Genomic DNA, 15801 nt, shown 5'->3' with positions numbered 1-15801 from the left:
CCCCAGCCGAATCAGCTATCTCTTGAAGTTTAACTATTGATGTCTCCAAAGTTTTCATTGATCTTGATAACTGTGCTGTGATGTTTCGAGTGTACTGTTGACAGAATTGTTTAATTTGCACCTTGCCAAAATCCCACCACTGTCTTAAATTTTGGAAGGAGTTCTTTGTAGCTCTAAAAGTTTCCCAAAAATACTTAAAAGTTTCCTTAAAATTTTTATCATTAAAGGGGTACTTCACCCCTGGAAAGATGAATGTGTATTTAAAATTGGTCATTTATGTAGTAGAAATGTGAAATTATTTTTGAATTTGGAGCTTTCTAGACTGAGAAAGGATATTTTCGTTTTTTCATTATAGAAAACCTAAAAAAAACGCAGAATATGTAGTCTCCATTTCAAGCACGAGGACTACGAACCAAATATCCTTGCAATGAAGAGAACCATTCTGAAGGACACCGCAATACCATCGATATTCACTTTCCCAGAGGACGAACAGCCTGGGCATCTGGTACTAAGCGTATTCGCCTAGAGGTAAGACTCGCTGATACTAGACTGATAACACAGTAGCCTATATGTAGTGTTGTAGGTAGCAGTAAAACTGCAAACTTAGAAAAGTAACGTTAGATAGACAATTACATATAAGATGCATATAAGTTGACTGTTATCAAAGTAAAGCCACTGTTCTGTAAAACTGAGTTAGTCTATTTATCTATTTATGCTAACATTACCACAAAAGCCTGTTGCTGTATTGGTTGAGATGACTGCAGAGACCGATAAATTTGCGAGATGAACCACTGATGTAGTGCAGACAAAATAAAGTTAATTACTGTAAGCTTAAAAATATAATTGACACACTTTTGATAAAATCTTTGATCTATGTCCGTGAGTAACCTCAAACGCACATATGTATGGGCGTGGTGAAAAAATGCGGAACTACCTGCTATTACTGGCTGTAGTTTTAAGCCTCTGGCCAAAAAAGCCTCCGATGACGCAAAAATCGTCATTTTGCGTCATCGGAGGCTTTTTTACAGAATAAAAATGCATAAATCTCTCATCTCGGGCTGATATGAAGGGGGAAAGCACGGTAATTCGAAAATACTAGTGGTATTCTACTAATACTAATATTCTACTAATTCTACTAAAGCTTAATGCTAAATCCTGAAGTAACCCTTTAAGCAGAGTAATATTAAAATGCCAGTAAGCACTACTTGGTTTAATAGAATTTAAAATAAAAGAACAGCACACCATACTGTGATCAGAAAAACTAACAGGAACAATAAAACACTTGCTAAAAATACCACAGTGATGTTTAAAACCATAAAATCTATCCAACCTAGCCAAAGATAGAGCATTGTCACGAATATGAGACCAACTATATTGTCTTAGAGATTATCATTAAAATGTCTCCATATGTCACACAACTCATGTGTTTTAATAACTTGTATAAGTCTTTTGCGGGAGGGTTCATGGGGTTCAATGTGATTCCGATCAAGGTTTTTCTCTGTACAATTAAAATCACCCCCCAGAAACAAAAACTCTTCACCATCACAATTCTGTAAGGTTGAATTAAGAGTACTTAAAAACAACATTCTTTCAACTCCTGAGGTAGGAGCATAAATACAAATAAAAACTAAAACATGATTTTCAAAAAGAGCTTTAACCTTTAAAAGTCTGCCCTTTATAATTTCTTCGACATCATAGGAAAACGGCTTAAAACTTTTCGAAAATAAGACAGCAACACCTCCACTAACAGTATGCTGACTTAAAATAGAGAATGAGAATGTTGCGTCACAGCACTTTGACTCGTGTTGCATTTCGGGAAGGCGTCGCCATATTAGAAGGATACGCTATCCGTTGCCATGGTTACTTTGACAGTGAGACGGTCAGACCGAGAGAAATAGCGTGATATTTGTTTGCAATTTTGCGATACGCTGCAGTTTCTTTGAATGAAATGGATAATGACGAAGTGAAAGGAAAGTGGCTCTATCGGGAGAGACTAAATAACACCTTTTCCTCCCATAGAAAACCGATATAATGTACTTATTACTTAATGTACTAAGAAAGACCGTGATAGATCAGACCAAACTCAGTAAACATCATACTAATAAAGTAAAGTTGAGCCCATAATGTGAACGCAACGTGTTTAAATTCACGAGCATTTTCGTCACATAGAAAACTGTTGAGAAACGTCGCTTAATTTAGCCTTATAATGATATTAAAAACAGACATCCCAAGTCTCCCGGAAGTTCCGGGAGTCTCCCGCATATTGATAGCGGCTCCCTGATGCCCGCAAATTAGTTAAAATCTCCCGGAATCTAGAGCGAGCGAGCAAGAGCGCGCATAGAGACTGTGTTTCAAACCAGCGCGCGCACGGCAGAGAGGGAGAGGGAGCGAGAGAGAGACCTTGCGTGTGTGTGCGAAGCGCATGTAAGACAGAGAGCATCCCGAATGGCCTTTTTCGGCAAATCAACCAATCAATTATCAGTGAGGTGAGTTGACAAGTTTCATTTCATGTGCATATTATTCAGGCTAGTTGCCAAGGCTACATGAAAACAACAAACTCCTTAGACCTGTTTAAAGTTGCAATGGAAAATAAATAAAAGCAGTTTACATAAATAGTATAAGCAGCTTATATAAATAGTAAAAGTAATCTACATATTTAAACATAATTAACGAATAATTGCATATGCCTATAGCTTATAGCTCCTTCCTCTTTTTTTTTTTTTTTTTTTTTTTTTGGGGGGGGGGGGGGGGGGTACCTCCCTGAAATGACTTTTTGCAGGTTGGGATGTCTGTAAAAATCAAATTCGGCACAACCCAATTTTTCTGTGTTTTATTAGTATAGGGTTTACTAAGTTTGTTATTTTATTGGCACTGTCTTTTTCTTTATGGGAGGAAAACACGTGTAATTAAATGTGTTGCGTTCATATTCTGGGCTCATCTGGGTTTCTGTCCGTAGTATGCTTTATGGTGTCAGTGCGGCACAGTGCAAGAGTTCAGACCCTTTAAGCAATTAAAAGCAAATTTGTAAGTTTAAGTTATTAGCAAGCAGCATTATTTATAGACACTGCTTGACATCACTATGTATGTATCGCAAAATTTATTTATTAAATTAATCTGCTCTCTCTCTCTGTTGCGCTTTATCTCGGGTTCACTGAAGAAGTTTACCATAGCAACGGATAGCCTATCCTGCTAATATGGCGGCGCCTTCCCGAAATGCAACGCGGAGTGAAAACAACGTGACGTAATTTTCATTCTCTATAGACCTTATTTACCAGAGAAACAAGCGCGCCGCCATCTTTATAAAATTGTCTTTGAACTTCCGTTTTGCGGTAGCTCTGTACATTTCTATGGCATCGCTGTCAAAGAATAATTAGTTGGTTAAGTGGATTTACTTGTTGTAGAGTTAATGAAAGTTATCATGAGCATTGTTATGTTTAAAGCTGATGTCTTAACAAATGTCAGTAGGTCGGGAAGATTTTAAAACGAGCAGTTCATTCATAAATGTAATATCGCTGTGGAAATACAAACCGGAAGTCAAAAGACAACGAGCGCAACGCTGAAAAGGGGCGGGGCTACATAAGGTCTATAGACCAATTTGGTGTTTGCAAACAGCGATGACGTTTTTTATGGGCGGAGCCTACCTGGTTGCAGAAAATCACAGTTGAGCAGTAGCAGTCTATGGAAGCCACGAAATAAAAGAATAAAAAAAAGTTAATTTCGAGTTTGTCTCACAATTCTGACTTTTATTTCTCGCAAATCTGAGTTTATATCTCACATTTCTTACAAAGAAAAACAGAATTGTGAGATATAGCCTACTCGTTATCCTGTCTTTTCTGAATTGCAATTTATCCCGCAATTCTGACTTTTTTCCCCTCAGAATTGTGAAATAAACTCACAATTGCGAGTTATAATGGCCGAACTGGGAATCAAACACGCAAATGCAAGAAAAAAAGTCAGAATTGTGAATAAAAATTTTATAGACTATGTTTAAAAGTTATCTATGTAAAATGTTATAGGTTTAAATATTATTTCATGCTAACTGCTATGTATGTATGTCCTCTGAACTGCATATGTGAATATTATGTAGACTTACTGTTTACATCAAATTCCTGCTTTAATAGTGGACTAATCCTTGCAGGTGTCATCAGTCCAGTCTGTGAAACGTCTCTGTTTAGCTTCAAAGGACGTTTTCAACGAAGGTTTTCTTTAAAAATGAAGACTATATTTTTTTGCATTCCGATTCCAACATCCAGAGGCACAACAAAACGTTTTTCTCTTATTCTGTGGATTTTGCACATTTTCCTCCAATTGCTACCGATATTTTTCTGCAACCACTATGCGCGCGCAGCTGCAAGTGACGTAATTGTCACGTCTGCTCCAAAGAGGTCTATAGAGATACCGTCCCATTCCCTTGACCAATCTGCAGCATTCTTTAAATCACTGTGTGTTTCTTGAAGAAAAACATCTAGTATTTTCTGCTTAAAACATTCATATAGCATAACTCTTTTTTTCACATCTCTAGCTTCATTCACATTCACCGAAGCAACGCTAACTACACCCATAAGAGGTAAGAGAAAAAACAGTACAAGCAAGCCACTGAATAAAACCAAATTAACTCTTTTCACCACCATCATTGTTTATTTCAGTATTGAGATTTGTCACCAACTTCTTTAACCTACATACTTCCTTATTAGTAAAGAAGCCTTCAGCCATCAAACCCCTTGTCTTTTCAATAAATTGTTTAATGTCAGGAAAATATTAATTTACTCTTACCCCTCTTCTATTCTTTGTTGACTTAAGAAATAATTTAATATCATCCACATCATAACTACGACTCACACATTCACTCTGTGAAAGAGAGACGCTGGAATCTGATTCACTGTCGCTCTCTGAGTCACCTGGTCCTCTTCACATTCAGCTAAGTCTGTTTTCTTTGCAAGTCTCGAATCACAAGTATTATCACTCTTCTTTCGCTTTAAAGGTACTTTAAACATTGTCTGTTCTGCATCCATGAAAATACCATCATTCTCACATACTTCAACAGAACACGCGGGCCTATCATCATCTGTCATTTTGTTAAATGTCTCCGTTTCGGTTATTTCAGATTGGGGCTGAATGGCCCCTTGCAGTTCGGCCGCAACCAGCTCAGGTTCAGCGCGCCCGGCAGCAATCTGTTCAATCTTAGTCCGATCCTCTGCGGCCTGCTCTACCGCGATCGCGTCCGGCTCCGCACGGACTACCGGAGGTTGATTTGTCGCGGGTAAGTCAGTAACGGCATTCAAATGTTGCTCAGTTACAGGCGTTTCTTTTTTCTCAAGGCAATCGCGGACTAAATGTCCCACTTTTCCGCAACCAAAACACTTCATTTTTCCAGTTGTTGCAAATACAACATAGTCGAAATCATCTAACGTTATACGGAATTTGAACGTAAGATCCAGTTCAGCGTCATCTTTTACAATCATATAAACAAAGCGTCTAAACGAAACAACATGTTTTAACAATGGGGAATCACATCCAATCGGGATCTTTTTAATTGGAGAAACCAACTTACCATGACGGGAAAGAGACCGAATTAATAACTCGTCACTGATAAATGGAGGAACATTAGACAGCGTTACCTTACATGGCATTGATAGAGGGAGAACAGGCGTAAATAAACCATCAATAGTAATCCTCTGTTCAACTAGCTCATTTGCTTTGTCAACAGTGTTTAGAAAAATGACGGTTTCATTATTCATTTTTGATGCTGACAAAATGCATTCATGGCCCACAACTTCTCCTATTGCCATACAACAATCCTCCACACTCACCGCAGAGGCCACCTTCACTGCATGACGCCGCGTGAGTGTACTCAAAGCCGGTGAATCCGGGGCCGCCATGCCTCCCCGAATACAGGTAGCACGCGGCCCGGATCAACACACAGACAACAAAAGATCAAAAACAGAACAGAAAGAAAAAAGATAGAGGAAAAAACGTTGATAGAAAAAGAAAAGAATGGTTGTTCTAGACAGCAACCACAAAAAAAAAAAAAAAAAAACACTCACGCTTAACGAAGCTCGAGCTCACCACACGCACTCTCCGGTTCACTCACTCAGCAGACACTCACGCATGCGCACAAGAAAGAGAGAGAGAGAGCTTCCTTTGCTGTAACGTTAGCTCTAGTTGTCTCTAGTGTCTAATTGTTTATTACAAGTCATTGTTGCAGTGTATTTCATATTGCACTTTGTTCATGTTTAATATAATGTTTAACCATTGTTTATTTGTCTAAATACATTTACATTTTAATAATTCTTCATCTGCTAGCTACAGCCATTGTAGGTCTCTGACTAAAAACTGATACCTAGTGGTCAAAACCAAAAGCAAAATTAATAGTTCAGTATAAGTAAATGTAGACAAAGACTTTTGGTTAGCTTGTATGTTTGGTGCGGAATGGGTTGGGTATGCACTCTTAGAAAAAAAGGTTCTTTGGGGTTCTATATAGAACCCTATAGGGTTCTTTAACCAACTTTATAGAACCCTTTCTGCCAAAAAGGTTCTATATAAGGAGAAAGAACCCTTTTGGCACAAAGGGTTCTTTGGGCTAAATGTGCTTTATATAGATTATTAGTGCATTATTTAAATGATTACACTATTGAACATTATATTTGTGTTTTTACTTCAATTTTACTTAGGCACACCTTTCATTCTGAAGAAAACAAACTTATATACATTTTCAAGTTTAATAGGTTTATTAGAAAAAATAATTGCCGCATTATCCTGAAATGAAAAAAAAATCTAAATTAAATGTAGCTTACGTTATTTCTGGATCTAGGCGCTAGGGTCAGAATTCTGCCATCTGCTGGTTAAAGAAAATCCTGTAGGAATTACTTAGATTTTGAAGTCAATTCTTATAACTCAACCCTCCAAACAGATGCATTAAATGATCTTCGACATAAACAGCAAATAACTTGCATGTGTATGCGCTGATCAGTTCTGTACTGTCTGCACGCGCAGTGTCGGATTTCAGCCGCGCGCGTCGTGCGCGAGTAATTAGAATGCGCGTGAACGCAGCATTTTAAACTTCAACCGTTACGGACGTCCGTTTGAGCTCAGCGCTCGAGAGGACGACGATTAAATTGGTAAGTGAGAAAATTAATATCTCTTACGTTATTTTAATTACATTTGCCTAAATCCTTGATATATTTACACACCTTACATGTTTTTTTCAAGGATCAAAAAGAAGAAATGTGGTTTACGGTGCTGTCCGGGCCTGCGCTATTCTCCGCCAGGAGGTTTGTCATTTCTTAAATGAATTCCTCAAATTTCTGTTAAAAAACGGTTGTGGACTTATCAATAATGGTGGCGAGAGTTCATGTTATATCCTAATACACTTTTCTTTGCTGTAGATTGTATTGGACCTAGAAAACGCATAAAACGATCTTTCAGGAGCAGTCAAATCACGTGATCACAGACAGACCGCACTGTTATAGACATGAATTCAAGAGAAACCCCGAAGAACAAAGCGAGGAGCTGATGAAGATGTTTCTTCTGTGGATATAGCTGTGAGTATTTGGTGTTTGCAGTTATAGCACACTTTTTTTCTGAATTAATTGAAGGCCTAATTTATGCTAAACACTGTGACTGTATTTGGTTCTTGAAGATGCATTATGAAATCAAGATGAAGAAAAGACCTTCACATAACTGCAATACAATGACACAAAAAAGTACATTATTTTTACTCACAGTACCAACTTTGGGAAACTTGTAAATCTGCTAATCTGAAGTGGCTTATATTTGTTTTTCTATTTTTCCATGTTTAATGCAATAATTAATAATAAATTAATTAATATTTCTGTTTGCACTCTCACTGCAGGGATGGACTCTGGAGTGCAGCATTACTTCAATAAGATGAAAATAACACACTCCTCTATGATTCACGTAAGTTTTAAGATGTAATTGTGAGAGATTCCTTTCTGTTTTCTGTTGTACTGTACTCTCCATAAGTCTAATAAATGTTTTTCTGACTTGCATCTCCATCTTAGGATGTCAAGCCCCCTGAACGCAAAGAGAGTCCGCATCAAAATGGACTTGCCCCTGATTGAAAACACAGAGATGTCAAAACTATCTGTTGGCTGTCTACTTTTTGTTCAATATGGAGCATCCAAAAGCCAGTTTCTTTCATTCAGCACTTTTTAGCCCTTCTCAGTACTGAATTTACCATGGGTCATTTGTTTTTATTGTTTAAATGCTTATCTGAATGTTAAATTATCATTTAACGCTTATGAATTTAAAAACAATTCTACTAGCTAGTCTTTTAGTTCATTTTTTTTAGAAACATTTATTTATGTTAACTCTTCTAACTATTGCTCTATGAATTGCAGTGTGTTTTATATTGCTTGTGTCATTGTAAATGCTAATAAAAATGTCTTAAATGATTACATATTATGTTGATGTGTTATGCCTATGGGTATTTAAGTTTTTCTAGTGATAAAGTAACTATATAAGCAGGTTAATTAATAAAATTTAATTAAAATAAATTAAAAACTAAATCAATAAAATGAACCCATAAAAGGTTCTATATAGAACCTTTTTTTCTGGCAATAAAGAACCCTAAAGGGTTCTTTTGATTGAACCCTTAAAAAGGGTTCTATATAGAACCTTTTCGGGGTTCCATATATGAAGCGCCTGATAGAACCTTTTTTGGTTCTATATAGAACCTTTTCTTCTAAGAGTGGCCCAACCTCATTTTCTTTCATAGGGCCCAAAATTGCTAGCGGCGCCCCTGGACAAGTCCATCAACTACTCATTCAGTAATCTAGTTGTCCCGCACCTGTATAGCCTGTTTTAATTAACAAACTCCACCAGCCCACCGAAAACTTATGTTTTAGCAATTCATAGCCACAGAAGTGATCTCAGACACTGCTCCCACAAGTGCTTTCAATCTAAACTTATTCCCCACTGCCGCAGCAGTGATTTGACCACCGTACTAATAATAGCATCAGTTTTCATTTTAAAATCTATTTCTCACTGCTGCAGCAGTGAATTGGTCAATGCCCTTACGTCAGCCTCCAAACAAAAACTTTTTCCCACTGCCACAGCAGTGATTTCATCCTCTGCTCACACATCAGCTTCTGATCAAACTTTATTCCTCACCACCACAGCAGTGTTCTCGGACACCGATCTCATACCAGCTTCAGATTAAACTTAATATCTCACTACCGCAGTATAGTGATTCCGGCCATTGATCTCTCAACAGCTTTCAGATTAAACTTATTTAATTGCTGCAGCAATGATTTTGGCCACTTCTCTCACGCCAGCTCTCAGAGTAAAGTTCATTTCTCACTACAGCAGTAGTGAATTTGGCTACTGGTCTCATATAAGCTCCCAGACTAAACTTTATTCTTTACTGCTGCAGTAGTGATTTCGGCCACCGCTCCCTTGCCAGCTTTAAATTAAACTCAATTTCCACTACCCCAATAGTAATTTTGGCCACGTCTCTCACACCAGCTTTCAGAGTAAATTTAATTTCTCACTACTGCAGTAGTGATTTTGGCCACCGTTCTCACATAAGCTCCCAGAGTAAACTTTATTCTTTACTGCTACAGCAGTGATTTCAGCCACCGCTCACTCACCAGCTTCAGAGTAAAATTTTATGTTTTCACTACCACAGTAGTAATTTCATCCACCTCTTTCATGCCAGCTTCCAGAGTTAATTTTATTCCTCACTGCCGCAGCAGTGATTTTATCCATCGCTCTAGCACCAGCTCTCAGACCAAACTCTATTTCTACCCAACGCACCAATGATTTCTCACACCTCCCTTATAATAACCTTATAATAACGGATGCGGAAGTGTCTGTCACTAATGTGCTTTGGTCTGAGTGCTGTCATGATGCATCAACTTACATTCAATTTTCACCACATTCCACTGAAATGCACACACCAATTGTGTGATGATGCAATTATTTGTAATGATGATTTTCATTTTATCACTTTTTGTTTCATTTTTGTGATAACTCTCACCCTCACTTTGATGTTTGCTTATGGCATTTCTTGTCAAGAGTAACATGAAGTATATTAGTCAACATTTGAAGTGGATCAAAAAAGTTAATCAAAGTTGTCCTAAGAACGAAGTTGTCCTAAGAAGTAGGTTTTAGGACAACTTTGATGAAAGGTTTTGATCCACTTCAAATGTTGACTACTGTATTATAGAAGAGGACACAGTAAGCTAGGCTGATTTTAGGCTGAGTTTACTTTTTTCCAGATGAGGGAAGGGGGTGAGAGGGCCATGGTTAAAGAGTCACGGTTCACTACTGCTATATAGTAAGCGAAAAACAGTAGGCCTGTCCAAAGACCCACACTTGCAGTTTTTGCACTTGACCACTTGTTTACTTAAATAATGTATGTCTGGAGTTTGGCCAAGTGTTCAAGTGGGCGCGAAGACTGCAAGTGTTTTAAGATTTTTGTCGCTGCATGATTGTGGTGCTTCATTTTCAAACATTTTACAAAATACATTTATTCTCTGCAGTCCCTGCACCATCAAATACAGTTTGAATTGTTAAAGAAATGTCAAAGCACAATTTCATGTAACTTCAAAAACATAATGCATAAAAGGTAAAAGTAACACTTAGCACTTAAAAACAAGATACTTTGTCTGTCATTCACATTTTTTCTCTTTTAATGTCAAAGATCAATTTAATCGAAATTTCAACCTATTTCTTATTGGTTCTAGGTGCATGAATTTGACAAGAACAGACACAAGATATAGGAAAGGTTTATGTACTTTTATTTGCGTTACTTTTAAGTTACAGGTGGTTTTGAGGACAAAGAGATGAATCAAGAGAAAAGAAAGAAAAATGCCAAAAAAAAAAAAAAATGAGGACTTTGGAATGGAGGAGTAAACAAGGGAGAAAAAGTAAAAACAAAGATGTTTTCTTTTGTTTCATTTCCTCATCCTCACTCTGTCTTCCTCTGCATCTTCTATTAGTGTCTATTAGTGTTCAGTGTCTTTCCTTCCTACTTTTCCTCCAAGAAAACAAACAGGAAACATTGAATCTATTACAGAGATGCACCATCTCTTTAAATATCTCCTCTTCCTATACATTTATGAAGGGAAACACTGGCAGACAGAACAGAGAGATTGTGATTTCATGATTTTAGATTATTTTATTGAAAATAATCACATTAGCTACATGTAACTCACATTCAGAGAGCCCAGATACCAAAAGACCTCCAGTTTAGACAAGTGTTTCTGTGAGAGGACAGATGTACCTTGGGGAGACTGAAAATGTAACAAGATGGTGTGTTAATGAGGTGGTAGAGAGATGGCTGATGGATTGAGTTATTCTTCCTCTTTCTCCTCTCCGTGTGTTATGACGTAGCAGATGTTCTTGTAGTCTACGTTTCCAGCCACATCTGGAGGAAAGGCAGCCCAAAGGTTGGTCATCTAGGAGAAGATAACAATCAGACGATCTTAAATAATTTGTCAAGTAAAACAAAGGCTACATTATGAAAGGCTATGTGTTTGGTTTTTTTAAAAAATGTTTTAATACATTGCTAGGCAGTGACTAGGATGTTCTGAGTGCCTGTGTATGGTGCAACAGAAAAAGCAAACCCCTATATATCTCTATATGTGGCTCAGGTTCTACCTATAATGAATAGCATTTTTCATAATATACATTGTTTAAAAGCAGGTTTACAGAGATTCTTGATGTTAATGTTTATAGTGCCTTAATGCCTGATTGTCCACATTTACAAATTAGAGTTGGCCGTACTATAAATGTATGGCTAAGGGATATTTTTACTTGTTTAATCACACATTTGTTCTCAATAAGCCATACACTTTGAATATTGAATTTGATTCCTGTCATAGCACATACAGTAATTATGATTCTTGCTTTAGCAAACTAATTAAAATAATCTAACAACAACTAACCTCCTCAGCGGTAAATCTGTCACACTGGGTGGTCAGGAGTTCCTCAAGGCTATAGGAAAAAAAATGTTATATTCTTGAAAATGAATCTTCACCATATTTGTAAGGGCTTTAAAGTTTAACATTCTTTTTTGTGAACAATGAGTCAGGACACTTACAATTCCTTCTTGATGGTGCCTGTAGCCTCAGGGTCCAGAACTTTGAAAGCACTCACGATAACATCCTCAGGGTCAGCACCTTAATGAAGAGTTGGATGGATAAATGTTGTGAATATTTGATAAGATGTCAATACTACGCATTCTATAAATACAAAACTATATTTTGTAAGTTTTCATAACCCTTCATTGTAAGTAATTGTAAGTCTAAAGGAGCTGCTTCACGTTTTTTGCCATTTTTATCATCCTGTAGCTCAAACAGTAGAGCATGGTACAAGCAACAGCAGTGTCATCGGTTTTATTCCTAGGGAATACACAAACTGATAAAATGTTTACCTTGAAAGCAGTATAAGTCACTTTGAATAAAAGTGTCTGCCAAATGCATGTAAATGTATCTGGCAGGTAAAATTTATGTGCCGAGGTAAAAGTTACAAATATTAATTCTTAACCTCTAACCAAAAGTATGTACAATAGAAATGATTTGTGATTAAAAGAATAACTAAGTCAGAGAAGATTTAAACAACTCACCCTTTAGCTTCTCACCAAACATGGTGAGGAAGACAGTGAAGTTGATGGGGCCGCTGGCCTCTTTGACCATGGCTTCCAGCTCCTCATTTTTCACATTTAGTTGACCCATGGAAGCCAGCACATCTCTCAGATCGTCCTTGCTGATAATACCATCCCTGTTCTGGTCGATGATTGTGAAGGCCTGTTTGTTTTAGGGAGGGTAAGACAGTTTAGACATTAGTCACATTTATGGGGTGCGGACTGAGTCTATGTAACATACCATTGAGGATTATTGGTAAGTACAAAGAACAATCTTCACAGTGTTTCTAGGCTTTAAAGTATACATAGGATCTAAATTTTAATTGAAGTTACTACTAATTACATCATTGGTCGCCAAAGTTACACAAGATGTTTTTACACAAGAAAAAAATTATTTTGTAGTTGTGAAATACATTTCCCTTTCTGGCATGAGGTCTTCATGTTCTGAACATCGTTGAAACTGGAAACGACATCTGAGATCAAGAAGTATCTTGGCAGCTGCTGCCCACTTGTCTAAGTTGTTAAAAGGTCACGGAATGTACAACAAGACTTTGGGGGTATTTAAGGAGGGGGGATTGATTACATCTGCCAGGCCCAACTAATCTCCCTACCACCTCTCCTTACTACTTACAATAGCTATTGTTTTTGCTAATTGGTTATTGAACATAAAACTAATGTTACACTTGGTGACTACTTTTTGGAATAAAGTAGTCACCAAGTGTAACATTAGTTTTATGTTTCCAAAATCTACCACTTGCTGAGTTACTAGTTAACACAGAAATCTGAAATGTAAGATTTTCAAACACATGAGCATGGATGAATATCTAACATGTCCTCAACATTAATCACTGATATGATTTGATTGATTGATTTGATTGATGTTAAAACTACTCCCTGAAAATTTTCTGTGTTGTGTTGTGTTGAAAAAATCTACAGCTTAAATGTATATGTTCCTTAGGAATAATGTTTATGATAAATCAGTACATGTTAATGTATTGAACTAATTTTAGGTTTAGCAAAAATTTAACAAACATAAGTCAAATTACTGAAGAACGTGCTCTGTACCTCCTTGTATTCCTGGATCTGGCTCTGCTCAAACATGGAGAAGACATTAGAGCTGCCGCCCTCTGCCTGCTGCCTCCTCTTGGCCTTCTTGGGTGCCTAGAGAGAAACACATATGTATGGAGTGAAAAAAACACACATGAATGTTTTGCTGCTCCATTTCAGTTACGAGTTCTGTCATCATATTCATTTTTCTGCTAATTTCCCAGTGAAAATGTATTGTTCATGTTGCAATTTCAAATGTATATTTCCAGTGACAATGGGGCTCTATATTTCAGAAGGTGTCAAGGAAAGATGTTTTGTAAAGTTGTCAAGTGCACTGGCACCTCAACTTCGTTCTCTTGCCAAATTTCTGACTATCTAATGACTGACACAGATTAATCTGTTATCAAATGATGAGGAGTGTCCATCAATTAACCTCATCTTGAAGAATTGAGTTTATATTTTTTTTGTCTTAAGTCTTCTAAAAGCACTCACCATCTCTCAATTTTTTTGCCGTTGGTCAAAGAGGAGAAGTATACACCACACTGATGTGACTGACATATTCGTAGTTCCTTTCTGGGGTCTTATATACTAGCCTGGGTGTGCTAACTTTAGCCTGAACATCAGGTTTAGGAAAGTGAGTGCTGGTGAAAGTAGAAGAGAGGAGGTGTATGAAATGCTTTGGTGTCACTTTTCACCCCGATCCGAAATAGGATTTGCACGCCTTGGAATGAGGTGAATTCAGTCCAGTAATTTTGGCAATAGTTTGATTTACCTTGTGGGCAAATATGGCAAGGGCAAGGAGATTGTTGCTGCCTTGACCGAAGGGCTCAGTTTCTTCTCATCGTATTAACTCTGTCTCTGTTGAGACTTAAATTTGTAGATTCATGTTAAGCCTTGATATATGGATATCTTTTCTGGAACTAAGAATATTAAAACAACCCATAGTATCACCTGCCTAAATGACATACTATAGACAGTCATTTATTTAAATGCCTTTTCACAATAAGAAATTGGTCAACAATAGTTTCATAAATCAATACTGGCTGTAAATTAGACCACTTCACATCAACTGAAGTTTTCTTTTATAAGAACACTGATTTAGATTTAGCTCAAATATAAATGATAGTCCTGTAACACTGAACAGCTCCAACATTATCTTTAGATGTGTCTGTTTTATTATCATGTAACCAAAGACCAAACAAGGGTTAATGTTCTTCACCTACTCAAAAGATTAAATCAAATATATCTAATTAGAGACATCTATTACTATACTATCATAGTTAATAAGTATTGGTGGGATTTGAATATTTGTAAGACCTTGTTTGCTTGCATGTCCGTTTTGTAACATATATAACTGTAGTATTCAACAATATTCTCATATGTATAATATCCTTTTACGCATGATATTCACTTTCTTGTGTGTTCAGTATGAACATCATCTTTCTTACCATATGAAAATAATGACATAATTGCTAATACCTCATTCATTTCTTTCAAAGTAAACACATTAGCTACATATGATAGATTAGCTTGCATATGTTTTTGTTTTTCACTAAATGTAAATAAATGTAAATATGATTTTGAGATTATAAAAATGTAAATTATCTAAAGATTTCTCACAGTAGCTAACTAACAACATATTGATTCTGGCAAATCATAAAGGTGCTGTACCATATATAGGATGTTTGGTGTGTATTTTATGAATAAGTGTCTGAACAGAAAGGGAAGTTTGATGACTAAACATAAATTTCAAGCACTGGGGCTCTATATAGAGGAGCCTATAGACCTCCAGGGTAGTCCAAAACAGCATTCTGCAGCCCTCCCACTTCTCACCATATATGCAATCCATAGCAGACATTTATCATGAGCCCAGCACTGAACGCATGTATTGAAATACAGGGTTGTGGAAACTGATACTTTGTCTCTACAGGGATCTTGGTATTTTCTTTGGTACTTCTGCTAACTGTCACTCCCACTTTTTGAGCATTGAGCTAAAAATAACATTTCTAACTTAAATTGTTATAAATCTTAAATACTTTGGAGCACAGACATAAGTTGGCGGATTGTTATAGAAATTATGAAAAAAAATATAGAATTTTAAGTGTATCAATGTTTTATGTATATTTTATAATGTTTGACTCTAG

The 15801-nt window shown here is 36.7% G+C and overlaps 1 protein-coding gene and 1 long non-coding RNA gene across 3 annotated transcripts; one reads left to right on the top strand and one right to left on the bottom strand.

Annotated features, from left to right (window-relative positions):
- Positions 1–6592: 6592 nt before the first annotated feature.
- LOC125264185 lies at positions 6593–8419 on the top strand. Of its 2 annotated transcripts, XR_007184015.1 has the most exons (5): positions 6593–7118; positions 7210–7271; positions 7386–7541; positions 7640–7917; positions 8022–8419. It is a non-coding gene; the product is annotated as an uncharacterized LOC125264185 (long non-coding RNA). The 2 variants fall into 2 exon arrangements; XR_007184016.1 differs by lacking the exon at positions 7210–7271 and having other exon boundaries at positions 6598–7118.
- Positions 8420–10746: 2327 nt separating this feature from the next.
- On the bottom strand, positions 10747–14292 carry mylpfb (myosin light chain, phosphorylatable, fast skeletal muscle b). Its single transcript, XM_048186113.1, has 6 exons — positions 14150–14292; positions 13676–13771; positions 12593–12773; positions 12068–12146; positions 11913–11961; positions 10747–11423 (listed from the first exon to the last, which is right to left on the bottom strand). The coding sequence occupies exons 1-6, from the start codon at positions 14150–14152 to the stop codon at positions 11319–11321; spliced, it is 513 nt and encodes a 170-aa protein (XP_048042070.1). The 5' UTR covers positions 14153–14292; the 3' UTR covers positions 10747–11318.
- Between the last annotated feature and the right edge of the window lie 1509 nt (positions 14293–15801).

This window comes from Megalobrama amblycephala, linkage group LG3 (genome assembly GCF_018812025.1).
Source record: "Megalobrama amblycephala isolate DHTTF-2021 linkage group LG3, ASM1881202v1, whole genome shotgun sequence".
Lineage (NCBI taxonomy): Eukaryota > Metazoa > Chordata > Actinopteri > Cypriniformes > Xenocyprididae > Megalobrama > Megalobrama amblycephala.
This window is presented reverse-complemented; position numbering and strand designations above follow the sequence as displayed.